At 47.6% G+C, this 24,794-nt stretch overlaps 1 protein-coding gene across 1 annotated transcript in view; it reads left to right on the top strand.

Moving 5' to 3' along the window:
• Positions 1–24,794, top strand: part of prdm16 (PR domain containing 16) — a 722,475-nt gene that overhangs the window by 603,835 nt on the left and 93,846 nt on the right. The window contains exons 4-6 of the mRNA XM_078425753.1: positions 12,220–12,322; positions 14,469–14,667; positions 19,329–19,488. Of these exons, the coding sequence (XP_078281879.1) occupies positions 12,220–12,322; positions 14,469–14,667; positions 19,329–19,488 (462 nt within the window). The remainder of the gene's footprint in view (positions 1–12,219; positions 12,323–14,468; positions 14,668–19,328; positions 19,489–24,794) is intronic.

The raw sequence follows: 24,794 nt of genomic DNA, 5'->3' as shown, positions 1-24,794 counted from the left end.
TCCCCTCATCCCCTTCAACAATCTGCTCAACATACACGATACTGCCAGCTACATCTATCCCTAGACTTGGAGACCAAAGCTGCTCATAGCGCTCCGTGTAGTCTTACCAAAGCCCTGTATCATTACAGAAAGGGTGGTGCAGCGGTAGAGTTGCTGCCATGCAGCACCAGAATCCCGGGTTCGATCCTGACCACGGGTGCCGTCTGTACAGAGTTTGTACGTTCTCCCCATGACCTGCGTGGGTTTTCTCCAGGTGCCCCGGTTTCCTCCCACACTCCAAAGACGTACAGGTTTGTAGGTTAATTGGCCTGGTAAAAAATGTAAATTGTCCATAGTGTGTGTGGGACAGTGTTCGTGTGCGGGGATCGCTGGTCAGCACGGACTTGGTGGGCCGAAGGGTCTGTTTCCCTGCTGTATCGCTAAACTAAACTAAAAGAAAGATTTCCTTGCAGTGAAGGCAAACATCTATTCAGTATTTGCTTGGCTTACTGCCAGCATTTTAAGATCGTATCTTTCATGAAAAATACCATATCGGGATCTTGCTGCAGCTTAATATTTACTAGCTTCTTAACATCTAAAAACATTATTTTTTCTATTCTCCCCACCAAAGTGACTATCTTTTTGTCATGTACCTATTTCCATACATATTCACAATTTATGAATATATGCGGGAAGTTTGCAGGTGATGTAAACGGTGGCCATTGGAGCTGACAGTAAGGAGGGAATCTTTAGACCGCAGAGAGATAACGTCTGGTTGGACAAGCATAAAAATGGCAAAGGGAATTTAATTCAGGGATGTGCGCGATATACTTTTGTGTGGTTTCAATAAACAGAGAATGATTCACCCAATTAGAGGTAATTTAGGTGCAGAGAGACAGAGGTACCGAGGCACAGATCTTTGAAGACAGCAGTACAGGTCCATGAAGTGGTTTACATGCAAAAGGAGGGCCTTTATCAGCCATGACAGAATATTAAAGCCAGAAAGTCATGCTGAAACTACATCTCACTGCCGGAGAGGTGCCGGGAGACTGGAGGGTGGCAAATGTTGTGTCTCTTTTCAAGAAGGTCTGCAGGGAAAATGCTGGGAACTATAGGCCAGTGAGCTTAACATCTGTAGTTGGTAAATTAGAGTATTCCGAGGGATAGATTATACAGGCATTTGGATGGGCAAGGGCTGATTAGGGACAGTCAGCATGGTTTTTGTACGTGGGAGGTCGTGTCTCACAAATCTGATTGATTTTTTTGAAGACGTGACCAAAAAGGTTGATGATGGCAGAGCTGTAGATGTTGTGTACGTGGACATTCGACAAGGTTCTGCATGGTAGGCTGCTCTGGAAGATCAAAATCCCTCTTTTACACAGGCTGTTTTGTCAGTGTTCTGCTCCAGAATATAATGTGTAACAAGTTAAACATCACAAGTCAGTGCTGTTTTCTGAATCTCAAAGCACCTCATCTGTTGATCTATCCCATTTTGGGAAACATGGGGTCCAGCAATGTTATGAATCAGAAAGCATAACTCATCTAAAAGAGGGCTACAGTCATGTACGGATGTCCACTCTGTGATAGAACATGAATGCAGTAGTGAGCGAATACTGCATTGTCACAGGAACAACTTTCAAAAGGTGGATTAAACTGGGCGCCATGCAAGTTGCAATGTATTCACTTTGTTTATGCTTGTGAGACCATGCTTTACACAAATTGGCTGCCATGCATGACTGCCATGCATGACTGCCATGCAACGCAGTAGTGACTGCATTTGAAAGATAATCAATGAATTGTGAAGTGCGTCAGAAAGTCTGCATCCATGAAAGATACTGTATAAATCCCAGAGTTCTTCCTTTAGGACTTATGAACTGTCACATAAAAGGCAGGAGGTTTTTGTTGGTGTGCCTATTTCTCTTCTTTCTCTGTTTATTTAACATGCCTGCACTGGGCGGTGCGCCCCCATTGTAAACAGCTATTTAGCAATGAGGTCCTGCGGGTGAGATCAGGAAGGGCATGATTAATAATAATGTAAGCAAAACCACACTGAAACAAAACCAGTGCGGCTCCATTCACATGTGGCAAGCTGGGTATAAAGAGAAAAAATAAATAACACAGCTGAGTAAACGTTCATGAGAATACCGATAAATTGGTGCTGACACGGTGCACGTTTGAACTGCAAGTGACCAGATAGCAGTTGTTTAATCACTGAAGTGGATAAGAAATTTCTGATACCAGTGAAGCCGGTCCCAGGAGTGGAAGGGGTGGGACTTTGTTGACATTCTAATGAGTCCCATGCAGGGTAGCAAGGTGAGGTGGGGGGGGGGGATAGAGGAGGAATGGGGTTCTGTGGGAATGAGTTGATACCAGGGGGAATGGACCATAGAGATTTGCAGGGTGGAAACATGGTACCAAGGGAGCTGATTGATACTGTGGTGATGAGTTCACACTGGAAACATCAAGTGGGTGAGGATAGTTACATTTTCTACAATAGTCCTACTCCTGCAAGTTTTATTCCATTCCAACTTTAACAATGGATGATGGCTGTACCAATGCTACAAGGCTGAATACTACACAGCACGGTGGTAGAGCTGCTTTCTTACAGCTCCAGAGACACGGGTTCAATCCTGACTACGGGCGCTGTCTATGTGGAGTTTGTACGTTCTCCCCGTGACCCGCGTGGGTTTTCTCCGGGTGCTCCGGCTTCCTTCCACACTCCAAAGACGTAGAGGTTTGTAGGTTAATTGGCTGTGGTAAAGATTGCATAGTGTCCGTAGTGTGCAGGATGGTGTTAGTGCACTGGGCGGCACGGTCTCGGTGGCCAAAGGGCCTGTTTCTGTGCTGTATCTCTAAACTAAGCTGAACTAAACTTCACCATACGCACTGCACAAGGTCAAAAAGGCAGCTTTACGATAACTCTGAGAGTGAGTGAAACAGGTAAAGCAATGAGAGTTGCCAGCAGAAGCTTCCGCCAGAAACACACTAATACAAACCTGGTTTTATCATATCATATCATATCATATATATACAGCCGGAAACAGGCCTTTTCGGCCCTCCAAGTCCGTGCCGCCCAGCGATCCCCATACATTAACACTATCCTACACCCACTAGGGACAATTTTTTTTTAAACATTTACCCAGCCAATTAACCTACATACCTGTACGTCTTTACATTTGCAATGTTTGAATCTCTTCACAGGTAACCTGGGTTAGTTTATAAAATAATGTCATGAAGGCTTAGGAAAGTATTTGAAAGTGGAACTTTAATGGAAGTGTAAAAGCAAACATTGCAGATGTGGGAAATCTGAAAAAGAAATAGCAAATGCGGGAGAGACTGGTCAGTTCAGGCAGCATCCGCATCCAGAGGTTTCAGGTTGGCAACCATTTGTCAGCACGCGGGGCAGTGAAACAACAAGCATGTTCTAGGTTGCAGAGTGGGAGAGGGATGAGAGTCAAGCATATCCACCACACCATCGTAACAGCATCAGATACAGAGAGGGTAGAGAGTCACAACCTTTCTCCAAGGGTTGAAATGTTCAACACTGGAGGGCACAGCTATAAGGTGAGAAGGGAAAGTTTAACGGCGATGTCCAGGGTAGGTTTTGTTACACAGAGAGTGGTGGGGGTCAGGAACATATTGCCTGGAGTGGTGGTGGAGGCGGATAAGATAATGGTATTTAAGAGGTTTTTAGAGTGGCACGTGGAACTGCAGGCTGTGGAGGAATATGGATCATGTACAGGCAGATAAGATCAGGTTAACCAGGCATCATGTTCAGCACAAACATTGTGGGCCAAAGGGCCGGTTCCTGTGCTGTACTGTTCCATGTTCTATGCAGGAGCCAGGGAATCATCCTTGGCCCCTTTGTTAACAGTTTCACGTTATTAAGTTAAGGTAAGTTTCCGCTGCTAGGCCGCCCTGCACAGCAAGGTCTGATGTGCCTTTAAAGTTTGTTAAAATGGAATGTGGGCATTTGTAAAAATCCTTATTTGCTCCTTAAGTGAGGAGGTGACACCAGTAGTGAGTTCAATGTCACGTATGGTCTGCATTGACAAAGGGTGGCAGGTTTCCTTTCCTGAAGAATGCCAGTGAATTAGATGAGTTTTTACACCAATCTCATAGTTTTGTGGTTACTCTTACTGACTCTGGGTGTAATTCCAGATTTATTTAATTATTTGAATTTAAACTCCCCAGTTACAATGGTGGAATTCAATCTGGTGGCTCCAGTTCAATGGTGGAGAGTGTGGCTGGTTGTCCAGTAACTCGGCCACCCCACTGTGTAACCACAGCCCAACTCACACCCCCGTAACTTGGCCACCCCACTGTGGAACCACAGCCCTGTAACTCAGCCACCCCACTGTGGAACCACAGCCCAACTCACACCCCCATCATCAGCTTCTGCATCCAACCTTATTTACCAATGCTGACCAACTTAAAAAGGGCAGGATTATTATTCTTGTGCCAACACTTTGTGTGTGTTCTTAAAGGATTTTTGCCTGAATCTATCCTTCTCTTTCTGTCTGGGGGACCTATGTTTGATGCAGGAAATACTTTAAAACATTTCATGATATCTAGTATTTGTGTATCATTTCACCAATGGTTTTTGCTGGTACCTGATTAAGGTTCTGACTCAGCAACGATTACTGCCTGACTTTGAAACTCCTTTAAACAAAAACGTAAATTGGTTTGGTTTTAATTTACTTTAGTTTTAGTTTAGTTTAGATTAGTTCAGTTCAGTTTAGTTTAGATTAGTTCAGTTTAGATTAGATTAGTTCAGTTTAGTTTAGTTTAGTTTAGTTTAGTTTAGTTTAGTTTAGTTTAGTTTGGTTTAGTTTGGTTTAGTTTGGTTTAGTTTGGTTTAGTTTGGTTTTGTTGAGTTCACAGATACGACATTGAAACAGCCTCTTCGGTCCACTGAGTCCACACCAACCATCAACAACCCACTCTCACTAGTTCTATGTTATCCCACTTTCACATCCACTTCCTACACACTAGGTATTTATTCACAAAATGCTGGAGTAACTCAGCAGGTCAGGCAGCATCACACTAGGGGCAAACTACGGAGGTCAATTAACCTACAAACCCGCACCCAGAGAAAACCCTCACAGTCACAGGGAAACTCCACACGGACAGCACCCGAGGTCAGGATGGAACCTGGGCCTCTGGTGCCGTGAGGCAGTGGCTCTACCAGCTCACCACTGTGCCGTCCTTTGATTTGTTCAGACAAAGCACCCATTTTCTTGAGGGAACGAGTGAGTGACGTTGATTTTGAAGATTGAAAATAAATGTGAGGGGCGGGGAAATTAGAAAGAAAGCCAGACAGGTGGATATGCTGGCCAATGTACGATAGTCACTGCTTGCCTCCACGACAGGTGCTGAGCGGTGACTGTGTCTGGTGGAGCAGTGGGGTGAATGGGAGATCTGGCACGGGGGAATGTTTGGTGCTCGCTCACATCTCTGTGTATGGGATTGAGGACTAGCAATCTACAGTCCCACATGCTGCAGAGGTGCCCTTGTTCCCCAACACCTTCCCTGCCTTTCATGTCCTGTGGTGTACGATTGCTGTTTGACATTTGGGACAGGGCAGGTCACCGGAAGCCAACACAGATAAAAGCAGGAAGTGAAAACAACACAAAATCATTCATTATAGAGTGAAAGTGCACCTATCACCATTAATTCCTCACATACTGAATGATCGTATCAGAAGGTACATCTCTGTTCCCCTTTTCTTCATTTCTATAATGAATTTTGAAATTTGTAAAAGAAAATGAAATAAAAGGACAAGGAATTTCTTAAAATGACACATTGGCAACATTAGATTCCCCCTCAAGGAGTACAGGGAGGATATGCCCTGTGTCTCCATGTGTGTGTGTGACTCGATCACCAGGTAAACGGCAGAATGTATTTGTAATGAACTCTGCAGGGACCTGGGAACGAGATCTTCTGTCCATAAAGACCAGACAGTGAACACTGACTGTATTGCTGCCCCACGCATTGTACAGCAGAGAAGCGTCTTTCTGCACATCAGCAGGCTGTGGTCTGGAACCACAGTGCATCGTCATCTCAGTAATTCTATATGGAACACGTTGCACACATCAACACACAGCAGTTTTATCCATATTGTGCATGTGATCGCACTAGTAAAATGCTTGATGATTGTAACGTCCAGGTTCAGGAACAGCTTTTTCCCTACAGCCATCAGGCTATTAAACACCACAACCTCAAATAAGCTCCGAACTACAGAGACTATTTTTGTTATTATTGCACTATTTATTTTTTAGATTTAGATTTAGAGATACAGCTCAGAAACAGGCCTTTCGGCCCACCGAGTCGGCTCCGCCCAGCGATCCCCGCACATTAACACTATCCTACCAGACTAGGGACAATTTTAACATTTACCCAGTCAATTAACCTACATACCTGTACGTCTTTGGAGTGTGGGAGGAAACCGAAGATCTCGGAGAAAACCCACGCAGGTCACGAGGAGAACGTACAAACTCAGTACAGTACAGCACCCGTAATCAGGATCGAACCTGAGTCTCCGGCGCTGCATTCGCTGTAAGGCAGCAACTCTACCGCTGAGCCACCGTGCCAATATTGTTTGTTTATTTTCTGTATGTGTGCTGGTGTACTTATATTTCTGTGTGTGTGTGTGTGTATGTGAATATGTGTGTATACACACTGAACTTTTTATTCTCGTTTATTATATTGCTTACAATGTACTACGTTTACATATTCTGTTGTGCTGCTGCAAGTAAGAATTTCATTGTTCTATCTGGGGCACACGACAATAAAACACTCTTAAGTCTCAACTCTTGAAAGAATCTCAGCTCCGGCCAGATCCACTATCACAAGTACATTATTTTCACTGTTTAGTGCTTGTAACAGTGCTTGTATCTTACAAGCTTGTCAGGAGACGAGTTTTATTATTGTGTCTTTTGTTGAGTGCTGGAATAATAATTGTTTTAAACTGAATTTAACAAACTGAGTGCTGCACAATTTTGGGTTAAAGCTTGGATTTAGTTCATGATGGAGTCGACTTGTTAAGAGCCATGGAAAGGTCCTTTGGTTTCACCGTGCCAGGACTGATGTGCCCATTTTAACTTGCTGCTCTTATGAATGGCCACGGTGTCGAAATCTCTTGTAATAGAGACGCGATGTGAGGAAGGTTCAGAGGTCAAGCCTGGCTGATGTGATTAGTGGGAGTGACAGAAAGCGCTTTCAAATCACTCGGCGGAGCTCGGAGAGAAGGGAGAGGGAGATAGAGTTTCACCAGCGCAGGGAAAGAAAGGGATGAAGAGGTGGTCAAGGGGGCAGAAGGCTCTGCCTCTGTTGCCGAACACTCGGCCTAGTGCTGCTGCATGCCCACTGGAGTTGGCCATGCTTTACAGTAGTTTGCAAGCTATTAATTTGGAGACCATTCAAACAAGTCCAGCTCTTGAGGCCCACAATCACAGAGTTCCACAACTTTAAACACAATCACAGGTCAGCACTTTCTGATTTTATTCTCAGTACTACTTGAGGGAGAATCAAATGTTACCCCTGTGTCATTTTAAGCAATTCCTTGTGCTTTGATTCCACTCTCTTTCACAAATTACAAAATTCATTGTAAAAACTGAGAAAAGAGAAACAGAGATTTATCTTCTGATATGGCAGTTCAGTATGCAAGGAATTAATGGTGATTGAGGCACTTTAACTCTTTAATGAATATTTTTTTTTGCTTTATTGCTTTTATTTTTGATGGCTTTCAGTAATCTGTCTTGTCCCAAATGTCAAACAGCAATAGTATACAATTAGCTCTCTCCTCGTTCTGCACCGACGCTCCAGGCATAAGCTGGCATAACGGCAATGTACTGCCAATTTAGGCTCTCTGTGAATTGTTCGTAATGGCAAGACCCTGCGTAGATTGTCCACACGAGCACAGTGCATCCACGATGGGGCATCTGTGAGAAAGGAAGGACCTCCCTATGTTCAGAGGATAATTGTGGTCACTCTCTTCTGAAAGGGGGCCGTGCTTTAAGTTTACTTTCCACGTTGCACTTGAAGCTGGGCCTGGCGTAAGGATAAGGAGAGGAAGTGTCCTTGGTGGGTATAACAAAGGCAAACATCAGCATGAGACAGGTTCCAATCCCACACTGTCAAGGACTTTCCAGGCATAAGAGATGCAAGTAAGATGGAGACTGTCGGCACTGGTTTATCATTGTCATGTGCAGCGAGATACAGTGATAAAGACTAAACAAAGACCAGATTCATACTGGAAATGCAGGTGAATTAACAAATAGGCAGCCAAAGATCTTCATCCTGACATCTGGAGAAGCTGCATAATTTCATTGTAACGCAAAGCAAAGAACTAACTGTTTGAGCAAAGGTCAGTGCCCCATTCCAGTGTCTTGACACCATCGGAGCAATGATTGTGAGGTCTCTGTGCAATCTCTGTCCAGACCAAGGCACTGTCACGAGTTTTATTTTGCTGACCTGAACACTTTTCAGTAAATGTAATTGTTTTATATTTATCACTGTGAAGTTTGGGTTTTTTCGCATTTTAAAATACTGAATAAAGTAAATGCTGAGGAAAATAATTTGTTTATGAAATGTGAAAAAGTATTATCATGTGAAAATAATCTTGAGCCACTCTTTATTTTCCTTTCTCTTGAGATACTTTGAAAGACCAAGCTAACTGTGCATGGGGACAAGGGCCAATGTCTCCATTGCTGGACAAGGGGGACTCCTAGTGGACACAATCAATACTTGCAACCAAAGCGTAAACACTTTAATCCCATTCCTGCTTGAAAGTTGGTCTCTAGTTACACACAGGGCTAATGACTGACTGTAAACTGAATTTACCAGTTCCAAAGACTTTGATCTGTCACTTCTATCTTTGAATTTTGGATGAGAGAAAACAGCCCAAATTTGTAGCTCTTCACAACAAAGTTAAACGAGTTCTGAAGTGTAGAAGTCAGTTTGACCAGCTGATAGCTTCTGCAGTAAGCAGAGCATGAAAAGGAGACTGATCCATTTCCCTCTTGAGCTAATGCAAAGATGCAAGTTCCTCCATAGATATTGTATATCTTGTCTGTCCAACCGTGGCCAGAGTTTCTGAATTTGAATGAGAACTGAGTTCTCAAACATTGGAGTTAATGGTCTGGATCCATAAGCACAAATGTGCTGTACATTAAACCATTTTGTGGTCAGAGGGAGGGGAGCAGTGCTGGGGCAGCTTTGAATGCTATGACCTGGGCTGCTGGTGCCACTGATTGAGGGATTGATGAACTAATCCCTCTGTCTCTGTTGCCTCCAGAGTGCCTGCCCACCTCTGCATCCTCTCCTGACATTGTTTCTCTTTGGTGCCAATTGGGGCTGATGGTCGGAGTGTGCTCCTGTCCTTACCTTGTGCCATTGAAGGTTAACAGGAGTGCAGGTCCTCTCGTTCCCCACAGGCCTTCACGTGACTCATTTGCACAACCTATTGCTGACGAGTACCACACCGAAGCCGCATAAGGGCAATGAATGTGGCTCTGCCCACAACCTACAAACAAATAATATAAACATTTGTTCTTTCATTTCACGTCCATGTACATAGCTAGACCACATTCATAGCTGGATTATTCATCACCCAGACTTCACACCATTAGCAACATTACACAGACAGAACCACTCGACTGTCTATTCAATGAGTACACAATTTCACCCTGTTACAGGTATTCTCTCAGTTCCACCCATTACCCTCCTCCACTTTCTCTGCTACTTGAACCAGCTCACTTTCTATCTCTCTCAGTCGTGATGCTTGGTGCTTGACCGGAAATGTTAACCCTTCCACAGCTGCTGCCTGACCTGTTGAATTTTTCCAGCATTCCCTGCTTTTATCAGAGATTTATTCTTTTCATTGGCCATTGCCTGAGTCACCGTGTCCTCACCTATCCTGCCACTTCCTGCACCCCCAGCGTTATTTCCAAGGAGGATTCTGTTTCTCTTTTGTGGTCCAAGGTATGTTTGTTGACATTTGATCTCTGTTGAACATACAAGAGATTTGGCTTCCCAGATCTCCCCCAGACACTGAATCTTTGGCCCTAGCCCTTCCCAGTAATGCCAACTCCAGCTGCAACTTGTGACTTGTGCTCATTCCTAATTGTTTTTAATGTCTGTGTGTTTGTATAAATGTACGTAATGTTTGTGCTTTGTGCTTGTCCGTCTCACGTGATGGTGGTGTGCGGGAGATGGAGATAGTCGTCAGCCCCCATCGCAAATTAAGCAAAATACAAATCTGCAACGCTGTTTATTTCCAGCCGACACGACTCTGATTGTCAGACTCTGCCTGGTTTATGCTGCCGCTGAGTGTAGACTTTGCCATATTTGTGGGTGTGGGAGGAGTGGAAGGGTTGTGGGCAGGGGAATGTGGTTTGTGTTGGGTGTATTGTTCAATGTTCTCGTCTTGCGCAGACCAGAGTCAAACACTTTCTATTTATTTCCCCCCAACAAATACTCAACACCAATCCCAAGGGCAAAAATAAGCTCTGTTAACACTTAGCAGCTGATGTAATTGTTTTGACTTGAGTTACTTTTTCTTTTCTTTTCCTGACCATTTTTGCCTCTAGACTATAACCTGTGGCTTTGACCTGGTGGCGTTGTTCAGCGAGGGGCTGCAGGTCACTGGGTGTTTAGAGGGTCAACAAATTTCAGTTCAACTCCTATCAAATTTCTGTATCTGTTAAATTCTTTTTTGCGCTATTTGTGTTGCAACAGACTAATCCAAAAAACGTTTCTATGATGGTAATAATTTTCATTGGAGTAACTGTTTTTTGGAAAAGCAGGGTGCTGGAGTAAATCAGTGGGCCAGGCAGCATCTCATCAACATGTTTAAACACTTGGTCTGAATGTTCTTCAAAATATTCCATTGCAGAGGCTTTGTTGTGAATTCTGACTTGTTGCTGGAACACCGAGCCCAATCTCCAAAATGGCGAAGAAACAAGGAACTGCAAGTGTTGGTTCACAAAAAAAAGCCACATAGTTCTGGAGTAACTCAGCGGGTCATGCAACATTTCTTGAGAACATGGATTCACCTATCCATGTCCTTCAGAAATGCTGCCTAATCTCCTGAGTTAGTTTAGTTTAACTTATTATCACATGTACTGAGGTACAGTGAAAAGCATTTTTGGTGCATGTCCGTGAAAAGACTACACATGATTATAATCAAGCTGTCTACAGATACAGGATAAAGGGAATAACGTTTAGTTCAAGATAAAATCCAGTAAGGTAGACACAAAATGCTGGAGTAACTCAGCGGGACTGGCAGCATCTCTGGAGAGAAGGAATGGGTCAAGACCCTTCAGTCTGATTAAAAATAGTCCAAGGGTCTCCAATGTAGTAGATGGTAGTCCAGGACTGCTCTCTAGTTGGTGATAGGATGGTTCTGTCTTATTTTGCTAATCAGTATCTGCAGTTGCTTGTGTCTACATCTTAATAGGACCATGGTTACTGTCTATATACTCTTCAACCAGAGAGTTTATACTTGGATTTCCTTTGCTTGTTTGGTTTGTCAATTAAACACGCAGTGTCTTAGTGTGGTGTCTTTCATACATAATAATGCAATTGTGTAGGTTCTACATGAAACCCACACTGCATGGATCAAAGTGTAGGAAGTGTTTACGGGTTGATCAGTGGCCCTGGTATCCGGCCCATTTCTGTGATACCCATGTATCACCCACATTGAGTCCTTCCCTGGTCTGTGTTAACCATTTTAGATTTTTCAAGATGGTTAATATGACTGAACTGAACCATAACTTTAAGGGGCAAATTGAGAACCTTTTGGTGCTTCAAAATGACATCGAGAGTTCGAGCAGAGAGCAGAGAGTTAGTTACCATGTCTCTGGATGACAACTCAAGACTTGTTCATAAACTTTGATATAAATCCTGTCCCAGCCCCTCTTTTGTAAGGCATGGAGAATGGTTGTTCTCTTTCTGGATTGCAGAACTGCCAATATTTCCGCATGTGAAACATTCAGCTGAGTTAAAAGAATCGTCCACTTTGGGTTTGAACTCAATTGTGGACCAGTGACTCGGAATGATATTCAGAGCTACGATTAGCCTGCTAGGTGTCTTGTAAAGGGATGTTACAGTACTGGGCTGCAGGAGTAATGGAAGGCCACAAATCTATGGGATCCCTTTTCATTCTACATTTTACTGTGCAACTTGACTGTATATTCAGCAAAGTAGATTTAACTTAATTTTTAATTTTGTTTCTAGATTTACTATAAAGTAATTAAAGAGGTTAAATCGGGTGACGAACTTCTTGTTTTTATGAAGGACGGCGTCTATCCTGATGGGACAATGCCACCAAATCTTGATGGTAAGATGGGTTAACAATTCCAATTGTGTCACATTGGAGTGGGAGGATTTGCGTTTCCTAATGTCTGGTTGCAGTGAGACAGTGAGACAGTGGGGCACCTGTTCAACCTGTCTGGTTGCAGTGAAACAGTGAGACAGTGGGACAGTGAGGCACCTGTTCAACCTGTCTGGTTGCAGTGAGACAGTGAGACAGTGGGACAGTGAGGCACCTGTTCAACCTGTCTGGTTGCAGTGAGACAGTGAGACAGTGGGACAGTGAGGCACCTCTTCAACCTGTCTGGTTGCAGTGAGACAGTGGGGCACCTCTTCAACTGATTGTGATGAGACGGTGCTCTGACCCTCTCACTGATTGTGGCCTAGTGGCCAGGATGGGATGAGGCCCACACCTTTGTTCCTCAGCCCCAGAGTGCCCAAATGGATGTCTGGCCATCTCCTGAGAAGATGCTGAGAGCTTTCCCTCTTCTGCGGATGGACAATGGAGGAGGCCTCCAATCTGGTGATGGGTTTCACCTGCCTGGGGCATGGACAAGGCACCCACTGTACGGCTGGTGAATCTCTCCCAGCTCGTGCGATGGAGACGTACCCAGGGTCAACTCACTGCACAAAGGTTCATTCCAAGTTATTTTTTAGCTTATGTTTTGCTCATTTCCATTTTCTCCTCCCTGGCCTCATAATTGTAACCCTGATGGTGTAAATGCAACTCACCAAGGGTGAAGGACGATGTGCCACACCACAGCGTGTTGCAAACCTCGCGCAGCCAGTGAAGTAGTGTTTATAGTGAAACTAGAACTGTATCATTGTGACAAGTCTCTTCCTTACTGGTTTAGGTTTGACATCCACATTCCATAAAGCTACATCCATGTCTAGCTGAACCTTATCAAGTTTCCCACTGCATGTTTGAACCTTGAGGGATTTAGTCCCACTGTGTTTGAGACCAGAACCATTTACAGTTCACTGTACTTCATTGTTTAATCACTGTGTACAAACCTGTAGATCCTCTTGTCTCCTCCTGTCAGTGACGACCTGGTTGACCTCAGATGGAGGAAGCAAAGTTGTTCATCAGTTCATAAGTCATAGGAGCAGAAGTAGGCCATTCGGCCCATTGTGTCTACTCCGCCATTCAATCATGGCTGTTCTATCTCTCCCTCTCAACCCAATTCTCCTGCCTTCTCCCCATAACCCCTGACACCCGCACTAATCAAGAACCGGTCAATCTACACCTTAAAAATACCCAATGACTTGGCCTCTACAGCCGTCTGGGGTAGTGAATTCTACAGTTTCACCATCCTGTATTTGGGGTGGGGAGAAAGAGGAGTGGGGGATCAAAGGGAGATCTGTGCAGGACCTTGCTCTGTGGGGCACAATGTGGAGGGCGATCTTAGCTGCATGGTCACAGCTCATGTGTGCCTCAGAATAGTGTCAGGGTCAGCAGTCAGCTGCATATCTCATGAGGGAAGACCATCAGGACTACAACAGAAGTCTCGGGCAGCACAAGGGAACATAGTGTAGAGCAAGAAGAGAAGCAGACAGTGAAGTTTGAATAACCTGCTCAGAGTCCAGTCTCTGGAGGAACTGGCTTCATAGATCAGAGTACAATCAACACACAACTCTGCTCTTTTAGACTCTGTTTAAAAAAAACCCCATTAAGACCTGATTTATTTTTTTAACTCACATTCCTCTTTTGTCCCAAGTGCTGTTAAGAAAAGTCGAGATACTCGGGCAGTGTCTCAGCGGGGATAGTGGGGAGGAGTGGGGGAGGAGTGGGGGAGGTGGTGGGGGAGGTGGGGAGTGCTACACTGGACAGTGGTCAGGCTACTGTTGAAGCAATAAGAGTGGGAGCAGAGCTGGGGCAGACGTGACCCCTTCACACCAGTTGTTATTCTGGAAAATTTACAGCATCCAGAGGATTGTTTGACTTGGCACAGGCATCAGGATGCTTCCTCGTAAGGTCAATAATAGCTGCTCCCTTTCTTTAATTTGTTTGAACTTGGACTGCAATAATTTATGCTCGTACAGTACAGGCCTGCGTTGCAATCGGCCTGAGCAGTTTTCTGCATGGCTTTATCTGGCTCCCAGCTAAACACTTTGCCTCATTTCTGACTCTCTCCCCGTGCCGGCTTGCTCCCCTGGGTGGCTCTCCTTGGCAGAGGAGCAGAGGTACCGCTGTGGGGACTGCGACGAGCTGTTCCGCTCGAAGGTGGCCCTGCGGCGGCACCAGGCGTACGCCTGCAACAACGCCAACGCCATCTTCACCACCATCAACGAGGAGTTCAAGCAGGGCCAGCTGGACGACGGGCAGCTGCACGAATGCAAGGACTGCGACCGCATATTCCCCAACGAGTACAGGTAGGTCTGCCTGGCATCCTTATGGGCAAGGTGTAGGTGCAGAGAGAGACGGGGTGAGGAGAGGGACGGGGTGGGGAGGGGGACGGGGTGGAGAGAGGGACGGGGTGGGGAGGGGGAGGGGTGGAGAGAGGGACGGGGTGGAGAGAGGGACGGGGTGGGGAGGGGGAGGGGTGGGGAGGGGGAGGGGGTGGAGAGGTGGACGGGGCAGGGAGGGACGGAGTGGGGAGAGGGACGGGGTGGAGAGAGGGACGGTGGAGAGAGGGACGGGGTGGGGAGGGGGACGGGGTGGGGAGGGGGACGGGGTGGGGAGGGGGACGGGGTGGAGAGAGGGGTGGGGTGGAGAGAGGGGTGGGGTGGAGAGGGGGATGGGGTGGAGAGGGGGACGGGGTGGGGAGAGGGATGGGGTGGAGAGAGGGGGGGTGGAGAGAGGGATGGGGTGGAGAGAGGGAAGGGGTGGGGAGGGGGAGGGGGAGGGGGTGGGGAGGGGGTGGGGAGGGGGAGGGGTGGAGAGAGGGAAGGGGTGGGGAGGGGTGGAGAGAGGGACGGGGCGGTGAGAGGGACGGGGGGAGAGAGGGGGACGGGGCGGTGAGAGGGATGGGGTGGAGAGAGGGACGGGGTGGAGAGGGGGACGGGGTGGGGAGGGGGACGGGGTGGGGAGGGGGAGGGGTGGAGAGAGGGACGGGGTGGAGAGAGGGACGGGGTGGGGAGGGGGAGGGGTGGGGAGGGGGAGGGGGTGGAGAGGTGGACGGGGCAGGGAGGGACGGAGTGGGGAGAGGGACGGGGTGGAGAGAGGGACGGTGGAGAGAGGGACGGGGTGGGGAGGGGGACGGGGTGGGGAGGGGGACGGGGTGGGGAGGGGGACGGGGTGGAGAGAGGGGTGGGGTGGAGAGAGGGGTGGGGTGGAGAGGGGGTTGGGGTGGAGAGGGGGACGGGGTGGGGAGAGGGACGGGGTGGAGAGAGGGGGGGTGGAGAGAGGGATGGGGTGGAGAGAGGGAAGGGGTGGGGAGGGGGAGGGGGAGGGGGTGGGGAGGGGGTGGGGAGGGGGAGGGGTGGAGAGAGGGAAGGGGTGGGGAGGGGGAGGGGTGGAGAGAGGGACGGGGCGGTGAGAGGGACGGGGGGAGAGAGGGACGGGGTGGGGAGGGGGACGGGGTGGGGAGGGGGACGGGGTGGGGAGAGGGATGGGGTGGGGAGGGGGACGGGGTGGAGAGAGGGGTGGGTTGGGGAGGGGGACGGGGTGGAGAGAGGGACGGGGCGGTGAGAGGGACGGGGGGAGAGAGGGACGGGGTGGGGAGAGGGACGGGGTGGGGAGAGGGATGGGGTGGGGAGGGTGACGGGGTGGAGAGAGGGGTGGGGTGGGGAGGGGGACGGGGTGGGGAGAGGGATGGGGTGGGGAGAGGGATGGGGTGGGGAGGGGGGCGGGGTGGAGAGAGGGGTGGGTTGGGGAGGGGGACGGGGTGGAGAGAGGGGTGGGGTGGGGAGGGGGACGGGGTGGGGAGAGGGATGGGGTGGGGAGAGGGATGGGGTGGGGAGGGGGGCGGGGTGGAGAGAGGGGTGGGTTGGGGAGGGGGACGGGGTGGAGAGAGGGGTGGGTTGGGGAGGGGGACGGGGTGGAGAGAGGGGTGGGGTGGGGAGGGGGTGGGGAGAGGGATGGGGTGGGGAGGGGGACGGGGTGGGGAGAGGGACGGGGTGGAGAGAGGGACGGGGCGGTGAGAGGGACGGGGGGAGAGAGGGACGGGGTGGGGAGGGGGACGTGGTGGGGAGAGGGACGGGGTGGAGAGAGGGGTGGTGGAGAGAGGGATGGGGTGGGGAGGGGGACGGGGTGGGGAGAGGGACGGGGTGGAGAGAGGGGTGGTGGAGAGAGGGATGGGGTGGGGAGGGGGACGGGGTGGGGAGAGGGACGGGGTGGAGAGAGGGGTGGGGTGGGGAGGGGGACGGGGTGGGGAGAGGGACGGGGTGGAGAGAGGGGTGGTGGAGAGAGGGGTGGGGTGGGGAGGGGGACGGGGTGGAGAGAGGGATGGGGTGGGGAGGGGGACGGGGTGGGGAGAGGGACGGGGTGGAGAGAGGGGTGGGGTGGGGAGGGGGACGGGGTGGGGAGAGGGACGGGGTGGAGAGAGGGGTGGTGGAGAGAGGGGTGGGGTGGGGAGGGTGACGGGTGGGGAGAGGGACGGGGTGGAGAGAGGGGTGGGGTGGGGAGGGGGACGGGTGGGGAGAGGGACGGGGTGGATAGAGGGGTGGGGTGGGGAGAGGGACGGGGTGGATAGAGGGGTGGGGTGGGGAAGGGGACGGGGTGGAGAGAGGGATGGGGTGGGGAGGGGGACGGGGTGGAGAGAGGGGTGGGGTGGGGAGGGGGACGGGGTGGAGAGAGGGGTGGGGTGGGGAGGGGGACGGGGTGGAGAGAGGGGTGGGGTGGGGAGGGGGACGGGGTGGGGAGAGGGACGGGGTGGAGAGAGGGGTGGGGAGGGGGACGGGGTGGGGAGAGGGACGGGGTGGAGAGAGGGGTGGTGGAGGGAGGGGTGGGGTGGGGAGGGGGACGGGTGAGGAGAGGGACGGGGTGGATAGAGGGGTGGGGTGGGGAGGGGGACGGGGGAGAGAGGGAGGGGTGGAGAGAGGGACGATGAGGAGGGGGGGCGGAGAGTGCAGGGGTGGGGCGGGAGGGGGGGCGGAGAGTGCAGGGGTGGGGCGGGAGGGGGGGCAGAGAGTGCAGGGGTGGGGCGGGAGGGGGGGGGGTGTTTAACCCCCTCACCTCCAGCACAACTGATGCTGCCACCTGTTGCCGTGGACAATGAGTAGCTGTATCCCAGTCCAAGATTGGAATCTCTGCAAGCACATCGCTGCTCGACAGGTGTAGCTTAAGTCAGCCAATTGCCCTCCGCATCAGTTGCCAATATTCAGAATCTTTTTGAACCAATAAGATGTTCCAACTTCTTTTTTTATTGTTTGCGTAAATTCTGATTTATTTACCTTTTTACATTTTAATTGAACATTCTGGGCATTTGGCTTTAGCAACAGGGGCCACACAGAAGAAAGATAAGCTTGCTGTCTGCAGTGACAGAATTTACACAAGGATTTACACACAGCAACTCGATCATAAGTTTAGGCTGATCATTCCTCACCAATCCATGTAGACAGACATACCTTACACATCCCCATGGGGCATTGAAACGCTTCCTCAACAGGTCCAAGGTTCTTCCAATACTTCTCTGGGAAGCCTATTTCTTGCAAAGAAGCTATCACTTAGACTTTGACCCTGTGTTCCCCTGACACAGGTCTATTCTTTAACTTGAAGTACTCATAGATATCATTTTACTGCCTCGTCGATCAATTACTTGTCAGAAAGAATGGATTAGAAGGAGTGCAGCATTTTAATGCATCGGGGTAGATAGAGTCTGTGTGCAGCTCATGAGTATTCACCCATTCAAGGCTTTTGGACCTAATTCCACGCTATGCTATTTTAACACAGATGTTAAAACTGAGTGGCAAATTCAACAAAGGCAAAAGCAATTTCTCTAGTTAAAACTACCGATGTTTAGAAAATGTTTGAAGTGAATGATGTCCTTATCACTTGGTACAGTTTAAATGCAAACTGCTCATTCATTAGTTGAGTTAAGTTCTATTACACATGCATTAATTATGGTTTATCGGTGCCGCTGGGATTAATTTGAAAAGGCTCAGTCCCTCCCTGCTGAAACTTCCAGTAATTTAGCAAGATGAAGTTTTTGTTTGGCATTCTCTTTCAAGTGGGTTTGGGGGGAGGGGGAAGAGGAGGGAAGTCATTTGTAAATGGGTAGTGTTTATAGAAGCTGCAATGTACTTACAGTCATTTCCTGAAAGTCTGTTGAGCTATAATAGTTAATAATGAGAATATATTATTGAAGTGAATGATACTGTCGTTTATAAATGCAGCGTGTAGCACACTTGCAAATGGATTGTTCTCAGACTGCAGTTCCCAGTCTGTTAGCCGCTGATTGTAATGACGGCTCGGTACAATCCCTCCTTATTTGGTAATTATTTGACTCTAAACTTTCGCTCTTTTTGTTGTTGACTTTCTGATTTTTTTCCCTCGAATGTTGTTCTCCGGCATGATCTTTATTTTTTGTTCCCCTATTTTTTGTTCTCCCCTTCTCACACATGAATCTCTTCCCCTGCTCTCCTCACCCCTCCCACCACCAGTATTGAGTGTCGGTGTGGTGTTCACTGCCCCAGTGGTACCTTCACTGTTCAACACTGAGGGACGCTACTGCTCAGCCCAGTCCACCAACGAACACACTTCCCAGTGGGCTCTGGGGAACGTGTAGCTCTGGGCTAGCAAGACCATCTGCCTCTGTCCTGAAGAAGGGTCTCGACCCAAACCATCACCTGTTCCTTTTCTGCCTGACCCGCTGAGTTACTCCATCTTTTTGTGTCTATCTTTGGTGTAAGCCAGCAGTTCCTTCTATCTGCAATGCCCCAACTAGTCAGCAACTGATGTAGCAAAGTTAGTGTTCATCCTGGGATTCTCAGGTCCACACATCACAAAGAGTGAGGCAGGTACCTACCTGCTGGTGCGGTAGGAGAGATGAAGTGCATTTCCGTTCAAGACAAATAAGTAGTGTCCGACCTTGCAAAGTGCGGGCTTACCTCTGAGTTAAAGGTTCTTTGCCTCACTGTTCCTGTTTGTGCAGCCTCGAACAACACATGATAATTCACAGCGAAGAACGTGAATATAAGTGTGACCAATGTCCGAAGGCCTTCAATTGGAAGTCAAACCTTATTCGCCATCAAATGTCACATGACAGCGGAAAACGCTTTGAGTGTGAAAATTGTGATAAGGTAAGGTTGAAGGTAAGAAGACTCCAATCTTTCATTGTCTCATTGTTCATATTGTTAAGAGAATTGCTTGGGGGCTTGAGTTAAAGTGGCAGAATGGAGCTGGAAGTTTTGCACATTGGAGGTCAGTTTAATGGGGATACTTGTTAAGTGGAACTCAGATCGTTATGAGTGTCACTCACTATTTTTTCTTGTAAAACCATTGAAATGCAAACAGATGGTTGTTCAATAGAAATAATCTGACAAAGGTTATGTTTTATATCCACTGTGACCTTGCAGTCAACCAGACTTCCATTGTACCACATAGCTCAGATTTTGTACCATAGAGTTTTGATAATTTTAGATGAATAATTTTGATGAAATCTATTGACTCACAATTAGAAATCTGATGGAACTGCTCCAAACTGCCTTGCTTCACAAATTTCATTGGGTTTTTTGAAGAAGTAACCAAGAAGGTTGGCACAAAAGCTGGAGTAACTCAGCGGGACAGGCAGCATCTCTGGAGAAAAGGAATAGTGACGTTTCGGGTCGAGACCCTTCTTCAGACTGAGGGCAGGACTGTAGACTTAGTCTACATGGACTTCAGCAAAGCCTTTGATAAAGTTCTGCATGATAGATAGCTCTGGAAGTGTAGATTGCAAGTGATCCAGGGAGAGCTAGATAACTGGATACAGAGTTAGCTTAATGATAGGAAACAGAGGGTGATGGTGGAAAGTTGTTTTTGTACTGGAGGCCTTTGACTAGTGGTGTGCCTCAGGGATGGTTACTGGGGCCATTGATGGATCCCTCATCCTTATCTCCTGTGTCCCCTAGTTCCTCTCTCACTCTCCCTCCCTGAACAAGGAGAGAGTTCCCCTGGTCCTCACTTTTCACCTAAATAACCACAGCATCCAATATATCATCCTGCAACATTTCCATCACCTCTAACAAGATCCCACCACCACTCATTTCTTCCCATCTCTACCCCTTTCCGCCTTCTGCAGAGATTGCTCCCTCTTCAATTCCTTGGTTACCTCATCACTTTCCACCCAAACCACCCCCTCCCAACGTACCGTCCCCTGCAACCGCAGAGATGCAACACCTCCCCCCTCACATTCATCCAGGGTCCACCAGGGTTCTTCCAGGTGAGACAGTGATCCACGTGCATCTCCTCTAACATCATCCACTGCATCCGGTGTTCCCAACGTGGCTTCCTGTACATTGGCGAGACCAAGCCTTAACTTGACGACTGTTTGGCCAAACACTTGCACTCGGCCCACCAAGGCTGACTGGATATCCCGGTCGCTAACCATTTCAACTCCCCTTCCCATTCGCCTTTCTGTCCTAGGCATTCTCCATTACCAGAGGGAGGCCACAAGCAAAATGGAGGAAAGCAATTCTCCAATTTTAGGTTATCCCTACAACCACCCCCTTTCCCCTCCTCTTTCTTTGACAAGGATGTTGCCAGGATGCGAGGGCCTGGGCTATAAGCAGAGGTTGGACAGACCAGGACTTTATACTGGTGCACAGGAGGCTGGGGGGTGCTCTCATAGGGGTATATAAAATTATGAGGTGAATAGATAGGCACAGAATCCTTTACACAGTGTTGGAAGCAACACTAGGGGGCATAGAACAGAGAACTGAACAGCACAGAAAAGAGGCCTTTGACACAATATTTATGGTGAACATGATGCCAAGTTATACTCATCTCATCTACCTGTATATCTGCCTGGAAAACACCTGTTCTGTACATCTCCTTTAATAGCTTCCTCTGACAAAGCTATTCCTTATAATCTTTGATATTTTCACCCTGGGAAAATAGTTCTGACTCTTTACCGTATCTATGCCTTTCATAATTTTATATACTTCTATCAGGCCTCCCCTCAACTCTGATGTTTCAGAGAAGACAATAGACAATAGGTGCAGGAGTAGGCCATTCGGCCCTTCGAGCCAGCACCGCCATTCACCGTGGTCATGGCTGATCATTCACAATCAGTACCCTGTTCCTGCCTTCTCCCCATATCCCTTGATTCCACTATCATTAAGAGCTCTATCTAACTCTCTCTTGAAAGCATCCAGGGAATTGGTCTCCACTGCCTTCTGAGGCAGAGAGTTCCACAGCTTCACAACTCTCTGGGTGAAAAAGCTTTTCCTCATCTCCGTTCTAAATGGCCTACCCCTTGTTCTTAAACTGTGGCCCCTGATTCTGGACTCCCCCAACATCGGGAACATGTTTCCTGCCTCTAATGTGTCCAATCCCTTAATAATCTTATATGTTTCAATAAAATCCCCTCTCATCCTTCTAAATTCCAGAGTATACAAGCCCAGTCGCTCCAGTCTTTCAACATACAATCCAAGTTTATCCAACCCCTGCCTGTAGCTGAACCCCTCTAATTCAGGCAGCATTCTAGTAAGCCTTCTCTGCACCCTCTCCAAAGCCTCTACATCCTCCCTTTAATGGGGAGACCAGATTAAACTCCAAACATAGATTTAAGTTGAGGGTTGGAAGATTTAAGAGGAACCCGAGGGGCTAATTTTTCACTCAGAGGGTAGTGGGAATATGAAACGAGCTGCCAGATGAGCTAGTTGAGGCAGGTAGAATAACAATATTTAAAAGACATTTGGACAGATAGGTGGATAGGAAAGGTATTGAGGGATATTGGTCAGGCGTGGGTAAATGGAACAGGCTTGGATGAGCATCCTGGTCGGCAAGGACAGGTTGGGCCGAAGGGCTCGCTCTTGTGGTATAGTTATAATTTATGACTCTAAGACGAGTAATTTATGATGAGTATTTAGAATGAAATGGGCATGCACATTGCAACCGACACTTGTATTAGCACTGATGATCATGCTCAGTGAAACGACAATGCCGTTCGAGGTTGTGCCCAGATCTCAATTATGGCATTGACACATTTGTTTGCAATAGGACATATTGTTTACCATCATAAATGATCATAATAGTGATTTATTCATTGCAACACTGCCTTGAGCTCTCTTACATCAAATCAGTGAGAGCAAAACTAAGTTCTGCACAATCTCTGCAACAATTTAAATAAATGTAAATAATTCCCAAACAAATTAGTTCAGTTTAGTTTAGTTTAGAGATACAGCATGGAAACAGGCCCTTCAGCCCACCTTGTCCGTGCCGACCAGCGATCCCCACACACCTACACTATCCTACACACACGAGGGACAATTTACAATGATACCAAGCCAATTAGCCTATAAACCAGTACGCCTTTGGAGTGTGGGAGGAAATCAGAGATTCTGGAAACATTTACGTAGGTGACGGGGAGTACGTACAAACGCAGTACAGACAAGCACCTGTAGTCAGGATCGAACCCGGGTCTCTGGCGCTGTAAGGCAGCAGCTCCACCACGGAGCCACTGGGTCACCCTAAATATCACAAGGTTTCTAGTACATCAGGTAGGCTTTGGGCTACAGGCACTGGGCTGATGCCAAGGCGGAGGTGAATGGTGAGCAAACAAAAGACTAAAAGCCAGTTTGGGGATTTATAAAAAACAAAGTGCTTTCAAAACTGTTTGAGTTTCTAGTGTCTCAAACAGAAGTGTAGTTTTATCAGATGGTGTAAGGTGCAAAGCTTGAGATAGTGGCTTCTTTCTGTTGAATAACAGGGAGGGAGTTTCTTTGTTACCTTAGGTGGGAGTGCCTGAAATCACGAGTTCAAGTGTCCTTTGACTTTGCACTGCTCAATAATATGCCCTAATGGAACGGCACTTCCTTCACACACAAAGGAAAGGGCTTGGATTTTTATAGCACCTACCACAACCTCAGGCCAGGCCAATGCCCTTTCCAGAGAGTTAAGCACTTTGAAGCAGCAATGGAGTTACGAGCCTGATCACTGGAGTTTCAACGGAGCTTTTATATCATTTTACAATAAAATAAAATAGATTGGTTCTATTTAAAAAGCAAGGGCACCTATTAATTCTTAACCCCAGTTTCTTATGATTTGTTGTGAGAACGTACCTCACACTACGCTAATACTTTCTCAGGTAATGGCACACTAAACACAGCTATTTGTGCATGTAAAATAAAGAGAGGGAAATCTGCCAAGTGGATAGAGAATGTTTTATTCTATGTATATGCACAAATTATCATCATGTCCATAAATCAAACGTTTACAGAGAGTATTTCTCGGTGCTCTGTCCTGTCTAGATGTTTTGCCAACTGTCCTTATAGATTTTGGCCACCCCTCCTTTCTCAACATTTTGTATTATAAATTGCTATGTCAACGGTCACAGCAGCCTCGTGACACTGTTTCTGGTGACCAAGTGACTGGAGTCTCTCACCCAACTCATCTTATTTTCATCAAGTGACCAAAAACAACCTTAGTTTAGAGATGCAGGCCCTTCAGCCCACCGGGTCCGTACCGACCAGCGATCCCTGCACATTAACACCATCCTCCACACACTAGGGACAATTTTTACATTTACCAAGCCAATTAACCTACATACCTGTACGTCTTTGGAGTGTGGGAGGAAACCGAAGATCTCGGAGAAAACCCACACAAGTCACGGAGAGAACGTACAAACTCCATACAGACAAGACAGACCTTGCAGAGACTTGACCAGATTTTGTAACATTCTTTATTCATACCCTTGTAGTTAACTCTTACCCTGAAAAGGCTAGATTTGTGACTTACCATTTTTATTTGCAGCCAGAGAATCACTTTTTTTGATTTCCTTATGAACCCGTGGCTCTAGCATTCCATGATAATCTATCCTAGAACCGGTGGCTCTAGCATTCCATGAGGATCTATCCTAGAACCGGTGGCTCTAGCATTCCATGATAATCTATCCTAGAACCGGTGGCTCTAGCATTCCATGATAATCTATCCTGGGCACCTTTCCAGCCCTCATTTCAATGCTGCCCATTGGTGGCATCATCAAAAAACACATCAGGTTCGCCATAATGATGTAGATGGGCAAAAAGGTCAGCATGGTCACGGTGGGCCGAAGGGTCTGTGTCCGTGCTGTATGACTAAGATTTGTTACACTGCTTGTCTTACATTCAATATCAGAAGCACACAAATTTCTTCCAATTAGACTTTTTGGAAGACTGAAGCTATTGTACTTGTTCCCTTCCACAAACTACATTTACTGAACACCTTCATCGTCTCTGGCAATTGTGTAAGCATGAGCCAGTGTTCACTGTCTTGGTAACATTGCTGACTCTAAAATGAGCACGAAATATGCATCATCACCCAAAGAAGCATGTCCACCTCCATAGCATTACCCAGCTGTAACCCAGCCTTGGTTAATCTGCTGCACAGGCTTTCTTCCATGTCCTTATTCCCTCTAGAATTAATTATTCCAATGTTC

This window comes from Rhinoraja longicauda, chromosome 30, assembly GCF_053455715.1.
Source record: "Rhinoraja longicauda isolate Sanriku21f chromosome 30, sRhiLon1.1, whole genome shotgun sequence".
NCBI classification, from domain to species: Eukaryota; Metazoa; Chordata; class Chondrichthyes; order Rajiformes; family Arhynchobatidae; genus Rhinoraja; species Rhinoraja longicauda.
This window is presented reverse-complemented; position numbering and strand designations above follow the sequence as displayed.